This window comes from Leguminivora glycinivorella, chromosome 1 (genome assembly GCF_023078275.1).
Source record: "Leguminivora glycinivorella isolate SPB_JAAS2020 chromosome 1, LegGlyc_1.1, whole genome shotgun sequence".
Classification (NCBI taxonomy): Eukaryota; Metazoa; Arthropoda; class Insecta; order Lepidoptera; family Tortricidae; genus Leguminivora; species Leguminivora glycinivorella.
Window position 1 is genome coordinate 23,071,185 of NC_062971.1, and position 22,453 is coordinate 23,093,637.

Sequence of the window (22,453 nt, forward strand, 5' to 3'; positions counted from 1 at the left end):
CTCAGGCCTTGCACTTAGTCACCCGATAAGCCATATCACGCGACCGTGCAGATACCGTTGGTCGTCAGTCGGACGTACCTGTATCCAGCTAGGATGTCCATGAGTGTACTCTTGCCGGCGCCCGACTGGCCCACGATGACGGTCAGCTCGCCGGAGTTGATGGTGCCGCTCAGATCGTTCAGGATCACTTTGCGTTCTGTTAAACACAACAAACATATTATGACAATGAAAATATATTTAACTATTTTATGCGATATGTGATACCTAGCTCAAATGTGTTTCAGGTTATAAAGACACGATGGAACTTGGCCACTCTGGATATACTTATTTTTTTAATAAATATTGTAGGACAACTTTGACACACATCGATTTGTCCTGTCCTGACTCTTGACTTTTCCGTTTTGGGGCAATCAGGAAAACTTTTTACTCTAAGCACTGAAAGATTTTTGTTTCAAAAAATCATATTCAACAAACTTAAAATGGACCATTTTTTTCAAAGTTGTCCTATATACTATTCAAGATAGTTACTTTCCCTCCACGTGTAATATGTGTTTGGAAATTTTTATGTAGTTTCTACTCAGAATCACTAGCTCTTTCTATCCTAATAGGAGAAGAAAAGTGTCCCAAGGTTTTTTCGATTCCGTTACCATTTTTTCATACATTTTGTATGGCGGTGACGGAATGGAAGGTTTGAAATTCGTGAAAATGTATGGAAGTCTTGGGGCATTTTTTTTTCCTAATAGGATCGAAACACCTCGCGACTCTGAGTATGAATCGCGAAAAAAATACGTTACAAAAAAAGTGGGGTGGACAACTTCGACAAAAATGTCCCAAATAGCCCAGAACTATCTTAATGTGAATATAATTAGAAAAATGTTTATTATTCGAGAATTTCATCCAATATTTTCTAATGACTTAACTGAATTAGTGGCCAGATGTCCTTATGAGAGACTTCCGCTTGTAACTTGTAACTTTCAGCTTTGAGAAATGGGCCCCTGAAAGTTACAAGTTACAAGCGGAAGTCTCTTTTCAACTTGTCAAATTAGACATTGGCTACCATTTGTAAATTGTAACTTGTAGCTTCGAGAAATGGGCCCCAGGGGCCCGTTTCTCGAAAGGTACAAGCCTTGTATTACAAGTGCGTGAACTGTCAAATCGTATGGGTTGTCATGGAAACACACTTGTAATACAAGGCTTGTACCTTTCGAGAAACAGGCCACGGATCGTGCTCTTGTTTACTCGTATTAATAATCTGCTATTGTACTAACGAGTGTGATTAAGTACGTATGCATATTATTTACATAATTTATAGAAACTGTTACCTAGGGACATCGTTTAGATATCTAGTTTGTTTGCATTGTTTGTATTACATGTCATTAGTGGCATTGATACCAATGTTAGCATGCAACTCAACCAAGTCAACAAGGGCAATGGTACAGTAGGTAGTTATGTCTAATATATAGTGTTACGGTAGGTCATACGTCCACGGGCCTGCTCGGTTGTCCGAGTGGGCGGGGAGGTGAACCCCGACGTGGCGCGTCCCCAGGTGGTGGATAGGGGAATGCCCCGTCGCGCTTTCGAGACGGGGTAGGACGCAACGCAGTCCCGCGAACCAAACACCGGGGGGGATTGGGGGGGCTTTCTGCCCGAGAATGGCCCTCCACGCGTCCCTCTGAATAGCAGATGGCGCAGTGGAAGAGCAGGGGATGGAGTTCTGTGAGATGACAGTCGGGGAACTGTTTTGCGCGCGGGCGGCCGGGGACCCTCCCCCCACAGGCGCTGGAGGGGCCCACCCCCGGACGCGTCATGGATGTGTGTGGTTTCTGGATTTGAGGCCCCTCTGTTCTCTGACATAGCCTAGTCGTCTTGAAGGATTGTGCATTGGGCTTCTGTGAAACCCAATTGCAGATCCATTTTTCTGGGCGGGTCGGCGGTGTTAGCGGATTGGGAGGCTCACGCAACGGGTGTCGCACGTATCTGTTGCGCGTCTGGAAAGCTTTCGGCCTCCGATAGCGGTTGTGGGGGACATATTCTGGACCTTTCGCCCGGGATGCAGTTCTCTGACTGGTATCCTAAGGAGTGGTAGCGTAGCAGTCTGCTGTGCTGGTGATTCCTGGGGCTATTCCGTATAGGGCTTCTCCTATCGGCCAGCCTAGAATGAAGCGCCAGACGCCTGCGGTACACGGTGGTTGGCTCCGCGAGTCCCTCTGAGGAGCAGAGGGCACAGTGTAAGCCAAAGGGCCCTGTGGGGAGGATGACGGGACCCATTAGGAATTGCCTCACTCTGGCGTGAGGAGAAGTGAAAGTGGCTCTGGACACTTAGCGCGGCGGATCCGTCTGCCGGACATAGTCGAGCGACCCGTAATCAACACTGAGTGGGCCGGGTATTTCCCATACTGAGAGGGAAAGCACGTGGAAGAAAACCACAAAAAAAAATCACCCCAATCCCAAGGTGTGTCTGACGTGCCGACGGGATGCGTGGCTGGAGGGAGTCCAGTCACAAGCGTCAGGGAGGGGCATACCTCCTTAAAAATAGCAAAAAAAAAATGAGTGGAAACGAGAATGGAGAACTACCCCAGGAGGTTCCAATCCTCCGTGTCGCCACAGAACGGGCAAGCGCCCGAGCTGTGGCGACATGTCGCCTTCCGTATTCTGGGGGGGCAAACCACTCGCGATACCGAAACGACGACGCTAGCAAACACTATATGGACACCGATTTGCCGAGTAATTTGGTCTTGAGACTGCACGGAGGGGGTGATGGGGACGATTGTGGCCCGGCACAGGCAGAAGCCTCTACCAGGCCCCCCAAAGATGGATTCCGGTCACTTCGGGATACCCTCCCCTCTCTTGGCAGGGAGGAGTTTTTCTCCCCTAGGAGAATAGACGCAAGCGACCTCCCTGGAGAAGGAGTATTCTTCTCGCCGGTGCCAACCGATGGGGACTCCGATGCATCGCTGACTGCCCAAACGCCCGAAGGACGAAAGAGGCAGCGAAGCAGCGGTAGTGACACGGGAGCATCGCCGAGCGGTGAGGTATCCGATCTCGGGGTACGAGTAAAGTCTACCTCGGGACCTTTTAAGCGAGGAAGAGGCCGCCGACTAACCACAGCACGCAACGCAGGGCTGACCAAGGGGAAGGCTGCTAAACAGGAGCTCGAGCTGCAGTCTGAAGAGGCTCTGAGTGCTGTGGCCAAAAAAGTGACCCTAAGACGGCTTGCTCGCCAACGGGAAACGTTTGGGACGACAAGTGGGTCAGATGATGAATACAACAGCACAGCTCTGTCCCTAAACGAGCAGGTAAATGATAGTCTGGGACTTATCAAGGGTGTGGCCGCTGGGTCTAAAAACCTAAAGGGCACGTACGTACGTATCCTAAAGGAGGCGGTGGATGCGATCCAGGAAGCAGTTGGTGAGCTGAGGGGCCGGACTATCTCCGATGAGACGAGGAAACTCGCCGCCGAAAACGCTCGTTTAAAGGCGGATATGGTCGAGCTCCGTAAGGAAATGGGCGAGCTGCGAGCTAGCCTTGGGCAGCGCCTCGAAGACACGCGCCAAGAGATAGTGACAACACCGGCTCGAGAGCAAGGCGACCTAGAGAGCAACATTGTGGACAAAGTGAGTGCCATGATGGGTGCAAGGTTAAGCGCCTTGGAGGAGAGACTGCTCCCACAACAACCTGTCCAGGAGTTGACTACTCCCACACCGTCCAAAGCAGGGAGCTCTCCATCTCCACCCGGTCGCACCCCGGCTCCTACTAACTCAGGGAGTGCGAAGCGGGCCGCGAAGCAAAAAAAGAAGAAGGAGAGGCCCAAAAAGCATCGTACGAGTGTCCCTGACCCTGCTTCCCAAGTCCGGCAGCCGCAGCCGCAGACACCAGTGCCTGCCTCTGAAGAGGATTGGACGGTTGTGGGCAAGCGGGGTAAGAAGAAGAAAAAAAATAAGACCCCCGCTGGAGCAGCAACGACTGCGAAGGCACAACAGCCGGCGGCCCCGCGGAAAGCACAAGAGGGGAAGAAGGGTCGTAAAAAAGACAAGGCGACACTGCGCACTCCGCAGTCAGCAGCCGTGGTCCTCACCCTTCAGATGGGAGCAGAAGAGAGGGGCGTCACCTACGGAACGGTAATCACCGAGGCCAAATCAAAAATCTCCCTGAGCGGGCTCGGTATCACTGGTCTGAGGTTCCGTAGGGCAGTGACAGGGGCGGCAATTCTTGAGATCCCGGGCCCGGTCTCCACCAGTGGCGACAAAGCAGACTCTCTTGCTGCTAAACTGAGGGAGACGCTAAATGAGGCCGACGTCCGTATCGCTAGGCCGGTAAAATGCGTGGAGATGCGCATTTCAAGCTTGGATGACTCGGTCTCAGAAGCAGAGCTCGCCGCTGCCGTGGCGAAAGGCGGGGGGTGTGCCCTCGAGGCGGTTAATGTCGGCCGGATTTCCCGCACGCTGGCAGGCCTGGGCACAGCATGGGTTCGTTGCCCTGTAGCAGCCGCCAAGAAAGTGGCTGAGGGGCGACTCCTCGTCGGCTGGGCTTCGGCTAATGTGAAGCTGCTGGAGCCTCGACCCCTGAGGTGCTACCGCTGCCTGATGCCTGGCCATGTTAGGAACGGGTGCACCTCAGAAATCGACCGCAGCGACCAATGTTATCGCTGCGGTAAAATCGGGCACCGGGCCAGGGACTGCACCGCCGCGCCCCACTGCACTCTGTGCGCAGCAGGCGACAAACCTGCAGATCACAGTGCTGGTAGCAGTTCCTGCTCGATGGGGGCTAAAGCCCCGAAACGCGCGTCTCGGAAGGTGGCTAGCAAACTAGTCACCCCTAGAGCGTCTACGCCTCCGGCTGCACAAGAGGGCACGATTAACAATGCGCCAAAATGAATCAGGCAGTTAATCGAATCCTCCAGGCGAATATAAACCACTGCGCCGGGGCTCAAGATCTCCTCCTGCAGTCCATGGCGCAGTGGTCGATAGATGTCGCTGTGGTCGCCGAGCCGTACTATATCCCTCCCAACCACAACTGGGCTGCGGATGTGGACGGCTTGGTGGCCATTATAACAAAGGCAGGGGCAGAGGGCATAACGCTCTTGTCGAGGGGTCAGGGTTATGTGGCGGTTATCTGGGGTGACATCACCCTGATCGGGGTATACTTCTCCCCCAACAAAAGAGTCTCCGAGTTCGAGGCTCTCCTCGGCCACCTAGCGGCTCTCGTGGGGCAGACCCAACCGCGCCAGGTAGTCGTCGCGGGTGACTTAAATGCCAAGTCCATGGCTTGGGGCTGTCCCGCGACAAATATTCGAGGAGACCTTCTGGAGGAGTGGGCGACAATGACCGGCATGTCGATTCTGAACCGAGGGTCGGCAAGCACATGCGTGCGCTGGCAGGGTGAGTCCATCGTGGACGTAACGTTCGCGACCCCGGCACTCGCGACCCGTGTCCGTGATTGGAGAGTACTAGAGACGGTGGAAACACTATCGGACCATTTGTACATTCGGTTTGATGTCTCCACGTTCTCCGGGGGTACGACAGTCACAGATCGTCACCCGAATCGCCGTACCGCGACCTCTTCCACTCGGTGGGCCCTAAACAGCCTAGATCGTGAAGCGGTAGAGATAGCGTCTATCGTCCAGGCCTGGACAACATCTACCGGGCCTGTGGAGGTCGAGGAAGAGGTAGCCTGGTTCAGAGAAGCCATGTCACAAGTCTGTGATGCAGGCATGGCTCGAGCCAAGCCTCGACCTCCGAAACGGCAAGTGTATTGGTGGTCTCGAGAAATCGCAGAACTTCGATGCCGTGCCAACAAGGCGAGACGTCAGTACACTCGGTCCCGCCGACGAAGGAGGACCCGAGACGTCGACGAGGAGTCGCGGCTGTACAGCGCATACAGAGAGGCGGTCAAGACGCTGCAGATTTCCATTTGCGAAGCGAAGGCGAGCGCCAAAGCGGAGCTTCTCGAGACTCTAAACCGAGATCCATGGGGAGGCCCTACAAGGCGGTCAGGGGCAAACTACGCCCCTGGGCCCCTCCCTTGACGGAGAGTCTCGAGCCTCGGTTGCTGGAGGTTGTTGTTTCTAGCCTGTTCCCGAACAGACCGGAGCACCAGCCCCCAGCAATGGCACCTCCCCGTCAGCGCGCTGGATATGAGGTTGCGGAAGTCGAGGTTCCTCCGGTAACGGAGGCAGAACTAGACGCAGCCGTGTTTAAGCTGAAAGCCAAAAACACGGCACCGGGTCCAGATGGGATCCCAGGACGTGTCCTGGCTCTGGCGCTGCGGGCCCTGGGGGAGAGATTTCGAGGACTACTGGACGCCTGTCTACAGTCCGGCCGATTTCCGACCATCTGGAAAACCGGCCGGCTCGTCCTCCTGAAAAAGACGGGCGACCCGCGGATTCTCCATCAGCCTACCGTCCGATCGTGTTGCTCGACGAGGCTGACAAGCTCTTCGAGCGTATCATCTGCTGTCGCCTCGTCGAGCACCTCCGGGGAGTGGGACCCGATTTGTCCGAACACCAGTTTGGATTCCGAGAGGGCAGGTCGACAGTAGATGCGGTCGCGCGAATCAAAGCACTCTCAGATGAGGCGGTCGGCCACGGTGGGGTTCTCTTGGCGGTGTCCTTGGATATCGCCAATGCCTTTAACACTCTACCGTGGTCGTGCATTAGGGAAGCACTGAAACACCACAAAGTGCCCCCCTATTTGTGCCAAATAGTCGGGTCCTACCTTTCGGAGCGGTGTGTGGAGTACCCAGTCCGGGGCGGCGGGCTGACAAGGTGGGAGACATCGTGCGGTGTTCCACAGGGCTCGGTCTTAGGGCCACTTCTGTGGAACATCGGGTACGACTGGGTCCTGCGGGGGGAGCTTCTACCGGGATCAAATGTGACTTGCTACGCAGACGACACGCTGGTCACATCCCGGGGAACCTCGTACCGGGAAGCAGCACGCCTTGCCACCGTGACGGTAGCACAGGTGGTGAGGCGCATAGCGATGCTGGGTCTGGAGGTGGCGTTGCACAAGTCTGAGGCACTCTGCTTCCACACAGCCCGGAAGGCGCCGCCTGCTGAAGCCAGCATCGTTGTTGGTGGCACTCGAATCGAGGTCAAGTCCAACATGAAATATCTTGGACTTGTCCTTGACTCCCGCTGGAACTTCCGCGAGCACTTTGTCCGCCTGACCCCCCGACTCATGGCAGCATCGGCTGCACTGAAGTGACTGAAGCGACTGATGCCCAACATTGGTGGGCCGGAGGTTGCGAGCCGCCGTCTTTATATGGGGGTGGTGCGATCGATGGCCTTGTACGGGGCACCGATCTGGGCGGAGAACCTGGCGGCCCGAAATGTCGCCCTGCTGAAGAGGGCTCAGAGGGCGATGGCGATCAGCGTCGTACGCGGGTATCGCACCACCTCATACGATGCGGCGTGCTTACTAGCGGGAACGCCTCCTTGGAACCTGAAGGCGGAAGCCCAAGCGTCTCTGTATGAGTGGCGTAGGGACCTCCGGCTCCAGGAGTACCATCCTGCGCCCAGAGAAGTAGAGGCACAGAAGCTCCTCGTCCAGCAGTCCATAGTCCTCCAATGGGAGGAACAACTGGCTGAACGAGAGGAAGGACACAGGACTGTCGAGGCAATCCGGCCGGTCTTACAAGACTGGCTGGAGAGAGAATGGGGCTCATTAACCTTCCGGCTGGTGCAGGTGCTTACGGGTCATGGCTGCTTCGGTAGCTACCTGCACCGGTTCGCAAGACGGGAGGTGACAGCCGAGTGCCATCAGTGCAGATGCGACGAGGACACAGCGCAGCATACTCTGGAGGAATGCCCTGCCTGGGCGGGGCAGCGCCGAGACCTCGTGGCAGTGGTGGGAGACGACCTCTCCCTGCCGGCCGTGGTTAAGGCTATGGTCGCCAACGAGAGGTCGTGGAAAGCGGTCCTCTTCTTCTGCGAGGATGTAATGTCGCAGAAGGAGGCGGCGGAAAGGGAAAGGGAGGCAGACCCAGCTTCGCACCCTATCCGCCGTAAGCGCACAGGGGCCCGGAGAAGAGCTTATGCCCACCTCCTCCCCCCCACCTAGTGAAGTCTGGGCAGTGGCGCGGGGGCGTCACTGTCCATTACAAAGGCCGCACAGAGGAGGCGCGCGTGTAGCCCACATGCCGTTTGAGGAGGCAGGGGTAGAGGTTCCTCTCTAGCCCTCACAGAGAAGGGCCCGCTGTAAGTGGTAGGGGCGGGCGGCGCCGGCGTGGTCACGGTTGCGTACTCAAGAGTTCCCGTGGCCACGCTCCATTGGCGGCGCGCAGGCATACCGTTGGTTTTTTAGTGGGTAGCGGCGCCTTTTGCCGAGTCCCACATAACCCGCACAACCTCCCCCAGGTGTGTGGGTATACATAAAGTATTTTTCCAACAAAAAAAAACCAAAAAAAAAAAAAAAAAAGGTCATCCGTTAAGTAGCTATCAAAAAATAAAGAAAAAATATATATAAAATAATATAATAATATATACATAGGGCTTGAATTTGTCAACTTGTCATAATAACTTAATATGAGGTGAAAAATGTGCCTTTTTCGCGGTTCCTAGTGAAGTTGACACGTCGGACACTTATGTCCATTTCTTTATTTAGTTGTGTACAAGCATAGGTAGGTAGGTTAGTTTCTCTTCTTTTTTTGTTTCTGTGTTAATGTTGGAATCGTTTCTTTAATACACCGTGTTTCACTTAACACTAAAAACCTGAAAACAGTTTGTTCAGAATCGAGAGTAGAATCGATTGAGCTATATCTTGATGGGGGTAATATTTTTATTTAAATTAGTATTATTAATAATTTTTTACGTGCCCATTCTATTGTACTCGTAATACAACATTGTGTATATCGCATTGCTAAGAGGTCGTTTACCTTTTTTCAGTATTTAGGGGTATTAATACTGGCCGGTTACTTGGATGATTATTTATCCGCTACTAGTTTGACGTTGTTTGTCAGTTTAATCTGAATGTTTATCATAAGTCATAACAAATTGAACTCGTACCTAATTACAACCTTGTCATTTTGAATATTGAGTTTATTTGCTTACTGCGATTACCTGTCCAATTTGAAGTTTACTGTGACAAAGCTTTAAAGTGTTTTACAGTGACATCTTAGCTGTCTATTGGTAAACCTTATGTCGTTGCAGTAACGTACACAAATAAATAGTGTTATGGTTTATGATGGTAGTTAGCAATTACTTTATTGAGTGTAGAGCTAAAAGTCAAGTAGAGCTGTACAGAAAATTAAAAATTCAATTAAAAAAAAAGTAACGATCAGATTAAATGATGAATACTCTAGATGAGTTTAAAAAAATAAAAATCAGTTGGGGTGTCTGAGGTTTTGAGTGATACCGGAAACACCGTGTATATGTTGCTAATAGGTTCAACACGAAGATATTATTTGTATGTTTTTAATGAAAAAGCTGCAATTGGTCCTGGTACCTCAGTTTTCACTTGTTATTAGACAACTATGTTTTTTCCATAAAACTTTTTTTTATTTCACTACTTTAGGTAGCCTAAGGTCTAAAGTCTTTAGGTAATTGAAAGAAATTGGCCTCATGTAATAATACATGTAATAATAGTTTTTTATGTAGGTACCTAGATGTTTTCTTTAAGAGGGCTTTCGTGTTAAAAATAGTGAAATCGCAACCAAGCGCTCGATCATACCGTGTGTGGTATCAAATTAAGGTGGCTCGCTTTCCATACAAAAAACATCTACCATTTATTTAGTCATCGCACACTACAACTAAATAAAAATATGCGCATACATCTACTATACATTATCCATCGTCGCAGTATTGAACGAAATACATTGTTTCATACAGAAATCATGGACAAATCCATGTGAATTTTTTATTAAATTTACGTAAATGTGCGTGCCAAATTTTGTGTACAGACACAGAGCCGTCATATTTCGCGCATTTTTAGTTGACATTGTCATCAGTGACACTTGGCTCTTGACAAGTAATTATTTAAAGATATTGGTTTACTTAACTCAAGCAGACTCAGAAATAATGACGCATTTTGTCAATAAAGATACATATCGTGTATTTTGACACTGCTAGTGTAAATCGAAATGGCGTCTCGGTCATATGCATTGACTATGAAGCAGGAGATCTCAAGTTCCATTCCGGAGTCTTTTTTAATCATTTGAACTTTTTTTGGATTTATTAAGTTTTTTTTATATTTTTTAATAGAATAAATATTCTATTAAAAAAGACTTACTATATTTATATCCTATTTTTTATTTTCATACAAAAATACAATACAATCTTTATTATGGTTGATAAAATAAAATATTACACGTCAGGTCAGGTACATAGGTCATAGTGTGGGCATATAGTATTAGTAATGTGCTGACTTCGTTACATTTACTGAGCTAGTTGACCTATGTTATTGTTGTGTGAATGTTTTTCTTCAACAACTAAATAGTTATATATAAGAATATGTACGTAGGTATGTGGGTAGCTTTTGCACATTGTAATTTTTCCTCAGTCACCCGTTGAGCTCAGAGACCACGAACGCTGTAGTGTTCGGAACGTCGGGATGAATTGTAAATTCATTATACACGATTTAATCCGTTTTCATAGTTTTTATTTCATGAGTAACTATCGCGGTAACTGAAGACAATATTAACTAAATGGTTTCAAATAATAATTATCATCAAATTATCATCAATATAATCTGGTCCAGGCAGGCAATTATGGTCGCGCGATAAATGATAAAACATCTGGCCGTCCCTATAATCGCACTTACTAATAGTGCGACAGGGACGGCCTGATATTTTATCGTCTATCGCGCGACCATGCTACCCGCGCTGTACTAGCTTTTGCCCGCGGCTTCGCTTGCGTTAGAAAGAGACAAAAGTAGCATATGTCACTCTCCATCCCTTCAACTATCTCCACTTAAAAAATCACGTCAATTCATCGCTCCGTTTGGCCGTGAAAGACGGACAAACAAACAAACAAACACACATTATCTTTGGTAAAACAACGAATTCTTCCACTTCAGATTATAGAGTAACCAGCTTTTCCCATTTATAATAAACTAGCTTTTGACCGCGACTTCGCTCGCGTAAGAAAGAGACAAAAGGTAGCCTATATCACTCTCCATCCCTTCAACTAAATCCCCTTAAATAATCACGTCAATTCGTCGCTCCGGTTTTGCCGTTAAAGACGGACAAACAAACAGACACACACCCTTTCTTATTTGTAATATTAGTATGGATCTGACATTATTATTTATATTTAAATAATTATATACGTATAGCCTAATTTCGTCGGTAACAGCGTGTTATGTAATGGCGTCGTTGGTGAACAGTCGCCTGTCACGCCGTGAAACTGCGTTCGAATCCCGGGATTCTATAAACTTTTTGTATTTTTTTTGGATATAAATTTCGATAAAATTTATTGACCGAGCAAGAATGGAGAGCCGAAGGTATCAATTTTATCTTAGAGAACATATTGATTTTTTTATTGTCATTTTGATTTTCTATTTATTAAGTTGAGATATAAAACACAACTTTTAATACCCTCGCTAAATATAATATATTCTCGAAATTACTCCTTAGATAAAAAAAGTCCACTTGAGTTTTTAAAGCACTACGATACTCAGTTAACTATTGCATTTTCATTTACTAATTTAAGATTTCAAAAGCGATTTGAATACCCTTGCTCCATCGAAAATAAACAATTAGAAAAAAAAATCATTCGAATCGTACTTTAGAAACTAAAATTTATCTATACTTACTTTTTGGAATTTTTTAAAATATCAGATTAGGATAATTATATTAGAAATTCTGAGTTCGACGAACCCAAAAATTATTACCATGTAAGAGAATAGGTTTTTAATCTTTTTTGTGGAAAACGCTCAGTAACTACTGTACGAGTACATATATATTTATGTATAATAATAAAACAAAAAATATTGTCTCATAGTGTTGTGTTCCTGCCGGTGAGTAAGGCTGCCAGAGCTCAACGAGGGTGCGGGGTGCTGACGATGGGAGGACTTACGGAACTAATTTGTTCCGTCTATTGTCCTTTGAGTTGTCGGCAACCCAAACCCTCCTTTGAACTTGTACACTCCTTTTTGCTGTGCACACACAGCAAAGGGGAGTGTACAAGTTTCTAATGGGGCGGCAACGCGCATGCGACACTCTTTGAGTTGCAGGCGTCCATAGGTTACGGTGACCGCTTTCCATCAGGCGGACCGTATGCTTGTTTGCCACCGACGTAGTATAAAAAAAAAAAAAAAGAGAATAAGTCCTGGATTCGAACCCAGTACTTCCATGCAAATCATGCGATGGCACGTATTTACCGCAAGGCTATTTAAACAAGCTGTCGCCGCGTGAAATTATCGACTAGAAGGAATACAAAAACACTGTTTGTATGTGTGACTTGTGTGAGTGGTACTTAAAAGTACTGTAAAATAGTAAATTTATCTACATTAAGGGGATTAACGTTACAACGAGAAGTTGAATGTATGTTGTAATACGTCAATTTTAATATTAAATGTTCGCGAAGCATAATTGAAAGTATATAAATGCCTGTACGACTCCACAAAAAAAATAAGACCGGTAATTTGCAGATTAACGCCATCTAACGCAGCCTGAGCTTCGGGTAACCTAGGCGAGCCACCTTAAAGGGCTTTGCGAGCAGTTTATAAATATATATCACATTATAGGACTTTTTCTACTTGGTCTAACAAAATATGAGAAAATATCCAAAAGTGGTAATAATTCTACCGGTGAAGGCTCGTTTTCAAAAAATTGGCAAAAATCAATAATAGCAATTTATAATCACTAAAACATAACAGCAATTTAAGTAAACGTTGCAGATTAATTTAGTACAAAACTTACTTCGATGTGATGTAGATTTTCAAAGAAATTGTCACTTAATTTTAGGTAATTTCTGAAAAAAATTGAATTCGCCTTAGGCTAGTTTACTCTTTTCCAAAAACTTAAAATAAAAATCTAGTCTGAAATGATTGTGGTACAGGATATACGAATTATAAATTTACCCGTTTTAATATTTAAAATTGTCCAAATTTTACAAATAAGATCGACTGATTCAGCTCTATACGTGCGTTTTTCTAAACGAGCATTAGAGAAAAATTCATAATTAATTTAGTGAGTTAGTTTTCAAAAATCCAGTCTTAAAAAAATCAAGACAATAAGATGCTCTAACTGGAACTTGAATTAAATAAATCTATTGGATAACTGAAAGTGTAGTATTTCACCGACTAAAACTATCAATTTTACATTCTTTTGACGTTTTTTTTTGAAAGCAGCCTTAAGGCATTCATTCATTACATGATAGTTTTTTTTTTTAATTAGCCTCTTTTGTGTCCCACTGCTGGGCAAAGGCCTCCCCTCGCTTTCTCCACTCGACCCTGTTGTTGGCATTTTCCCACCATTTCGGGTACATTCGTTTTGTGGGAAACCTCCGCCCGGGGATTCTTAGCACCCCTTTTGCCGGGCACTCGGGGCCGTAACGGGGAGTCGTTCATCATGAGGGGGATTTAGACCATAAGCCCACCACGCTGGTCCAGTGCGGGTTGGTGGGTCGTCAGAGCCTCGTTCGTTGTTTAGCAGGGTACACCACGTGCAGGTGAGGATGACTTGAAGCCCGAGAGATGTTGTTTGGGCCCCCTTGCACCTCTGTTGATTACATTTTTATTAATATTCTGTGTCTCATTGTAATTCACTATATTTAATTGCATTATTCATCATACATCATCATCCGCTTTCCATCAGGCGGACGGTACACCTGTTTGCCACCGACGTGGTATTAAAAAAAACATTTGTATAAAAGTACTAGGAAAATAAGCAATCTACAAACGAACATAAACATCACAAATGTTTTATATTATTGGCCGATACTGTAGGATATATGTTAGATTTGGTAGAAAGTAGAAAAATAGATGATCCTGGGAAAGAACACAGGATAAATATTTATAATCCCGAAATAAGCTCGTGAACGAGTGCTATTTGTGAAGACCGGTTGTTTAAGCTAACACTCCGGCTATTTAGTAACATTAAGTAATTCTGATTTTTATTACATTGAGACACTTTGCTTGGTTCTCGTTTATTTATTTTATTTTAGTTAATATTTTGTATGATTCTGACTCTTGGAGACCCTATACATCTCTAAGTATAATTAGATGAAGTATACATCTTCGGTCATCTCTCTCTCTCTCTCTCATCTTTATTTACTTTAGATATTTTTTGTACGTGTTTGTATTTTTCTATATTATGTGTACTTTTGAGTTATTTAGAGACCTTATGCATCGCTAGTTAATGGTAGTAGGCTAGTAGCTTAATACTTTATTTAGGATTAAAATAATATTATCAATTGAAATTTCAATTCAATCTTTAATCTTTGGTATATGACGTGTTTGTGCCCCTGTGGCTTATTTGCTGAATTCATGATTTATATTTGTGTTTTGGTGAAAATGGAATGGAAGAGCCAATTTATATGGGGAACCAATTACCAACGAACCAACAGGTGAAATCTAGGTCTGCATCTTTTATTAAGTTAAAAAAATCCGAATGACACCACACTTGGAATATAAACAAAAACAAATTTTTCATCACGTAGTCCGCACATCCAACACGCAAGAGCTTTTCATTTACACTTTGTCAAAAGAAAAACAACTGGGCTCGATCAATATAAATTTCATTAGTGCTCGAGCTCGAGACAGTGGCTTAGGTAGTTGTATACCTGGGCAGATTTTATTTTGTTGTCTGTTTTACTTATTTACTTTCCAAATGTGTGAAGAATATGAGCTCTTCTGATTCCGCAGGAGAAATAAAAAAACTGCTTCACATTGTTTGCACGAGTTACAGTTTTACATCATACTTGTAGAACTACAATTTTATTTTATTTTATTCTACGTGAATTAATGATTATTTTACTTATTTGATTTAATTGGCTTTCATGGTTTTCAATTAATTTATTTAAGTAATGGCGCCTATTAACGTGGTACTTAAGGGAGATTTCAAAAGATTCCAAAAAGTTAAGGGTATCAAAGCTCATTAACGACCACAAATATTTTTTTATGGAAGATTATTTATTGAACTTTTAGTTTTGAAGAGTTTTTGGTTCATTTTAGTTTATTATATGTCATTAAATAATTATTGAAGCCAACATACCTAAATTTTTTTTATTTTTTTTATTTATTATAAATGGGCTTACTCTTGACCACAGACTAGCCAAAGCCAAAAACGTGGCCTACGATGGAGTGAGCTCGCCCAGAAGATGCTTGTTCACTCTTGATTTGAAGGTTGCCGGGTTATGTGAGCTCGGAAATATAGCCGCCGGCAAGGAATTCCACTCCTTCCTACCTAAATTTTCTATTACCGTGCTAATGAACAGGCTGCGGTTCTATTAACGCGAATTGAGGTTTCATTACCGAGGGTATGAATGACAGTATTTTTCTACCATCGGTAAATAGAAACCCATCTCAAAATTCGGAGCTTAATACCAAGGGTTGAATATAAAAATTATGACAAATACATATACCTATGAATTTATGAAAAACTCATGAAATAAAACTATGGAAACGGATTAAATCGCGTATAATGAATTTAAAATACATCCCGACGTTTCGAACTCTTTACAGCGTTCGTGGTCAACGGGTGACTGAGGAAAAATTAAAATGTGCAAAAGCTACCCACTTACAAGAAATATTAACGAACCATGACCACAAATAATATAGATTTCTAAGGCAGGTTCACACACTATTAATAAAGCTAGTTATACAATATTCAAAAAATTTTACCATTACTCTGTTAAAAAATAATTAACCAATTAATCTACACAAAATTGACAAAGAAACAAACTGCAAATGTCCAACACCATACAACACAAATGCCTCACAGCCTTCGTCGTGCTTGTTCCATTATCAGATGTACTACTGGATCCCAAGCCGGTGGTAAAGTAAAGCCATCCTCTCTATTAAAGTTTGGATATTTCTTGATCTCAATGGCCTCTCGCAACATTCTGGGTATATATCGCTTCTCCTTAGCGAGAACCAGAGGCTTGTCAAACTTTATAGCATGATTGACTTTATCCATGACATGTTCAGAGACTGCAGACCTTTGCCGACGGTGCTTGACATCCGCTATGTGTTCCTTCACCCGTGTGGAAATGCTTCGTTTCGTCTGTCCCACATATGACAGGCCGCACTCACAGTTAGTTTATAGTATACATAGTTTTATTTCATGTGTAACTATCGCGGTAACCGAAGACAATATTATGAAAAACTCCTTTATGAATACCCACTGAAGACTCAATTTTACCTAAGAAATCTGTACTTACGGTACACTGACAAATTAAGGGTTTTCATAGAAACTATGAAATCAGTAATGAAGTTTTTGCAAAAAATTAAGGTTTTGTTGAATATTTTCCATACCACGTAAATAGTTCTTTGGTAGCGTGAATAGATCAAGATTGGAACAACTGTAAGATATTATATAACTGATCACATATACTTAAAATAAAGCATAAAGAACTAATATCACTACTTTAACTATTACTGTGGTATACCACAGTAATAGAATCTACTTACGAAATGGAGCCTTTCACCGCTGTCTTTTAATTTCCATTTTAAACACATTTCCAGGCTAAACAATACGTAAAAAGTACTCAGAAGTCATGTAGAAAACTAAAAACAATAATTTAAAATGCATAACATTCACCTATTTGCCATAATTATTACGTAAACTACAATACTAAATGAGATTGGAGTTCACTTAGGTGTGGCATCACGCGTTACTATGACACAACCTCTTCTTGCGCCCCCGTGGCAAAAACTGACAAATAGCGAGCGTCTTCTTTCATTCACACATTCTAGCGCCTATATGTGCGTTAGTCAACTAAACAAGCTTCCTTTGTGTGAGTAACTTTTTTTAGGAAATTAATCGGTTTGCCTATAAAATGCGTATTTGCAAATGCGGCGGTAATGGACGTCGATTTCGATACCCGCGTTGATAGCCGCCGTTACCTTAATATACTAATTTTGTAATGACATTGTTAGATAATTTAGATTTGTAGAATACTAACCATATATTTAAGTTGTTTATTATTATGTAATTGCGTACTAACAACAATGATCTCAGTTGGTCCTTTAAATAAATGAATTGAATTGAATAATGATCGCCTCTCAAAGGAAAGTAAAAAAAATATGAATATTTTGCGACATATTTTGTCTTCTATTATGATCGAAAGACTTCATCATTGTTTTACAGAAAAAGTATGAAAATTTCCAAAAATAATAAGTGGTATCGACAACAAAATACAAATTAGCCGAACTACTGAATGCATCAAATTTACTCCTGATTACGTTTCCTGAACCAGTCTGTAAGTTTATACTCTGTGTCTCTGTACAATAAGTACCTAGGTAATGCCTATAACCCGGTAAACTTAATGCAAGCCCGTAAAAGTGGGTTTCCTAATTGTGGATATCAGCATAGTCCTTAGTTTCACTAACATTTACTTTAGATAAATGTTTCGCTTGAAACATGGCAAATCCGGAAACAGAAGGATTGCCAATTACGGTCACTGGTTTTCCAGATATTTTTTTAAGAGGGGGTAGAGCAGGGAGAATTTTCAGAATCTGTCAAATTACCCCATTACACACACAAACACCCTTCACTCACACTACCTCAATTTACTGTGAAAGGTCAGTGACCCTTAATTTTTTTCAAGAGTGTTATTTTGAGTTTGTAGTCAACTACTGACCTCCTTTGAGAAATTAAAACTGTAAAAAAGGTAGCATACAAGAAGACAGAGAAAAAATACGCATCATCTAGCTTTCCTTCTCTGTTCATGTCTCATGTGACTTAAATTTACCTAAATATGTATATAACGTTCCTTATTCAATTGATTGTTTATCTAGGTGTAGGTATTTCAAATTACTTTGCACTTCATTTTGCGTTACTTTTCTATACTTAGATTAAAAATCGTCAGCCTGCCTATCCCCGCAAACATTATTCAAAGACGTGTGTGAAGGGCTAAAGGCCGATACCTCCAGGCAGACAATTATGGTCGCGTGATAAATGATAAACCATCAGCCCTATCACACTATTTGTAAGTGCGATAGGGACGGCCCGATGTTATACCATTTATCGCGCGACCATGATTGCCCTGCCGGTCTTCGGAGGCCTGTGCTGTGCATTACGTATATGCGGGGTGTATTAAAGACTAACAGATAGGTACTTTATTCTTTTTGGTCGTTAGGTTTTTTATCAATTTATCATTTATTTTGATACAAAAATAAAGTATGTGTATAAAATAAAAATCTAATGAATAGAGTACAGCTAGCAGCAGTCATGTCAGAGACACAAAGAAAGACAGGGAATATCGACGCATATCTTATCTTATCCAATACTGCCATCGGCATCTGCATCAGACTCTTGATCTTACCCAATTTCCGAGTCCCTTCTCTTAATTTCAGTTCCTTGAGTTGAAAATGTTGAAACTCATACTTAGTATTAAATAAACCACAAATACATATAAAAATCACAATATAATTTTAAATTATGGCTTAGGCCCTGTACCAGTTGCAGTCGCCACGTCTGTAAAGCCCCTTGTAGTTTCTTTTAAATGGAAAAATACCTAGATGTCATGTCATACACATCTGTGATGTAACTGAAAATTAAAAAACATCGCTTAGAGATAAGGTTCAAATTAGCATGGCAAAAAATACAGTGCAGTCAAAATACCATCAAAATACGAAAAAGCATATGTCAATGTCAATATCACTGCCGTATGCCGTATTTCAGGCCATAAGGGCTGTTTTCTCAAATATGAAAAAATCTCAAAAGCAGAACTTTAAATAGTATTTTATGCAACAGGCGTTTAAAGGAGATCAAAAAAGACGAGTGGCGTGGGTAACAATTTGAGGCGAAGCCGAAAATTGTTATTAAGACGCCACGAGTATTTTTTGACTCAGTTAAACACCGTTGCATACAATACTTTTTCTACGACCATGCACTTAGTTTTTAATAGGTTTCTCGAATAACTTTCGTGAAATTCACACTGTTTCCTGTATTTTGACGCAAAGGTTTGCACTGTCAGCTCAGCTGCCCAAAGCCTTCCCGCGCACGCGCGCCGTATCGTTATAAGGCGTTGCCATGGTTACAGAACAATGCGTTTTCAGTTTTTTCGATACTGCGCGCATGCGCGGAAAGCCGGCGGACACTGGCTTTGGGGAATAGACTTTTATGTAGGGTTTTAAAGATCTATGCACGACCCTGTAAATGACGAATAATAGTTCGGGAGTAGAAAAAAGACTTTCTAGGAAAATTATTTTGAACTTGATAGGTAGAACAATTTTTAAAAGTTGTACAAAAAAAATCTGAACTAAGTTTGTAACTATATGAAAAGCATTTTTTATCTTAGATTGCATATTTTATATACATATTATCGTAACGAATTTTCTTTCAAATAAAAAGAGAATTATTAGAATAGGTTGACGGTGTCTACCGTAAACTGGGGTTACATTGACCAATTTGGGAATTTAAACGTAACGTAACTAAGGAAGAAAAAAATGGGACCATCAACTTTTTCAGTCTTTTCCTGCTAAAAAGCTAACAAGGTAACAAAATAAGTGATATCAGGATTATTGTTTTCTGTCACAATGCCTGCACGTATGAAATGTTTCTTTTTAACCCAGTGGTTGACTGGTAGAGAATGCCTTAAGGCATTATGTCCACCATTTGTACTTATTTTTTTATGTGCAATAAGGAATAAATAAATAAATAAAATAATGTACGCAGAAAAAAAACGAAGTGATCAAACATAAACTGACATTGGGGTTACTTTGATACACTATATATTTTTTTTAATGATAATCGAATGTAATCCCTTACAAAAGTATTTTATGTCAAGAAAAGATAAAAAAAAATGGTTCGCAGTCAAATATAACAACTCTTTAACGCTATTTTGGGGTTACTTTGATCAAGAATAAAAATTAACATCTTCGAAAAACCAACTTTTTTTGCAATTATTTCAATATTTATCACAAGAAGCGATCAAATTATCAGCCTCAACAAGTACCGTGACAAAATCAGACAATAATTAACTATGTGTCATTATGGTCAATGTTACCCCATGCAAGTGATCAAAGACACCCCACAGAGTAAATCATTACTTAGTAGTAAATACCTAGTTTGACTTTATGATACAAAATTCAATACAATGGTATAGCTAAACACATTTCTGGCAACCTAATATTCACTGTGAACCTTTTACTTTAATACCCACTACGTTAGTTTATAAGTTTATTTAAACATGAAAAATAGCAATAAACTATGCTTATATTTTGACACGTTATCCGCACTGCCCACGACCATACTTACTTATTCACCGCGTCAGAGCACCATCTAACTATAAAGGTTGGTTAAGGGTTATCATAATATGTGTAGATTTCATTACCGACCACTCATAACATATTTAATCCTTATTTTTTGGTAAAATAAATATAATACGCTCGTGACAGGTCATATTTTGTTCGCAATCCGAAAGAGTCAACCCTTTTCCCTATTCACCCCCTTCCCGACCCTATTCACTCCAACGTTAGGGTGAGCGAAAATTACTAAATAAAACGACATATTTTCAAAGACAAACCGAAGTTCACACTGCCGGAAGATTTTTTTGTGTAAAAAATTAGCATGGCACATATAAAAAAACGGCTATCGACGTCCAAAAGTCGGTTTTGGCCCAATTCACCATAAATTACGTTAGTTATACCCGTTCCGACCCCATGAACCCAAAATCTTCAGAAAACGATGTACTATGTAGCCCAATTTTATTTGGTATTTTGGAGGTAACTAGTAAAAATAATTTAGTTTTACAATTGTGCGAAAATAAATTCTCATCTGGCCGGTTTTTTTAACCTGGCCTGGTGGCCTAGTGGTAATAACGTTAGCTGCGTAAGCTGAAGACCCGGATTCGATTCCCGGCTCAGCCACCGTGGGCCTTGTCGTTTTTTCTTTCGTGTATGATATCTATTTCAATATATGTATGTATGTATGTGAACACTTTATTGTACATAAGACAAGTTAGGACATAAAAATACAGTATAGTTATGATGTACAAAGGCGAACTTATCCCTATAAGGGATCTCTTCCAACCTTTGAGCGAATTGAAAATGTATTATTTATATAAACTTGAAAAAGAACAAATCAAAAATGATTCAATAAAATAATTTTATTTCTTCCCTAGTTGTATAGTTTCATACTTATGATTTTTATTTTAAAGTAATCCGTCTATATTATAGCAACCATGGGTGATTTTTGCGGACTTAAGTAGAAACGTGGAGGTAGACAGAAGTGTGATTAACATTTCTAAGTGTTAATTTCTTGTATCTAGTCTAACTACGAAGCAATACATTGACGTATAAATTGCGTCCATATACAGAGAGGTCATTCATAAAAATACCACTTTAGGTAAGTTATTGTATACAATGTGACAATCATTGACCACACATCCCAATTCACCCCTCTTCCGACCCTAATCAGCCCCTTCGTAAACCTATTCACCCCTTTGCGACCCGATTCCCCCATTCCTGATCCCATTCACCCCTCAGGCCGCGGATATTTATTCATCCCGTAAAAATTCCCCAACACAGTTGCATCGCTTTCTTCATGAAAACCATTATAAAAATGAAAATATGTCTTATGATTTTCTGTTATACATAAACTTTAGAAGTGTATACACATTCAAAAGGATAATGAACGATTAAAATGAGTAAAAATCCAATAAATTTGAACGTCAACTTTGACAGACATGAAACTGTAAATAAAAATGTGTGGCTTGCACATTTTCACTGTAATTTTAAATATGTAACACATTTTTTTTAGTAACATATTGTGTATAATACTTTTCATTCAACAGATAACTGTTATTGGCCTAAGACTATGTAAAAATACCTATGTAAGTTGAATATTTACGGCTGTTGTCCTAAATACCAATAATAATAATAAAAAAAAAATAATATATTATTTTCCTACTTTGATTGCGGAAAATAGAAGGAATATGTCAAGAAATATAATAACATTATATACCCCCGGAACCCTTTTCGCCCCAAATTACGGTATTTATTAAATTGTCAAGAGTGAACAGGCATCTTCCGGGCGAGCTCACTCCATCGTAGGCCACGTCTTTGCCTTTGGCTAGTCTGTGGTCAAGAGTAAGCCCATTTATAATTTAAAAAAAAAACCGGCCAAGAGCGTGTCGGGCCACGCTCAGTGTAGGGTTCCGTAGTTTTCCGTATTTTTCTCAAAAACTAATACTGAACCTATCAAGTTCAAAACAATTTTCCTAGAAAGTTTTTATAAAGTTCTACTATTGTGATTTTTTTCATATTTTTTGAACGTAGGGTTCAAAAGTTAGAGGGGGGGGGGGGACGCACTTTTTTTTCCTTTACAAGCGATTATTTCCGAAACTATT

The 22,453-nt window shown here is 42.4% G+C and overlaps 1 protein-coding gene across 2 annotated transcripts in view; it reads right to left on the reverse strand.

The window, feature by feature from the left end:
• Positions 1–22,453, reverse strand: part of LOC125233353 (ATP-binding cassette subfamily G member 4-like) — a 62,545-nt gene that overhangs the window by 34,391 nt on the left and 5,701 nt on the right. For both annotated transcript variants that reach the window (XM_048139350.1, XM_048139340.1), the window contains exon 2: positions 79–196. In XM_048139350.1, coding sequence (XP_047995307.1) covers positions 79–196 — 118 coding nt within the window. The remainder of the gene's footprint in view (positions 1–78; positions 197–22,453) is intronic.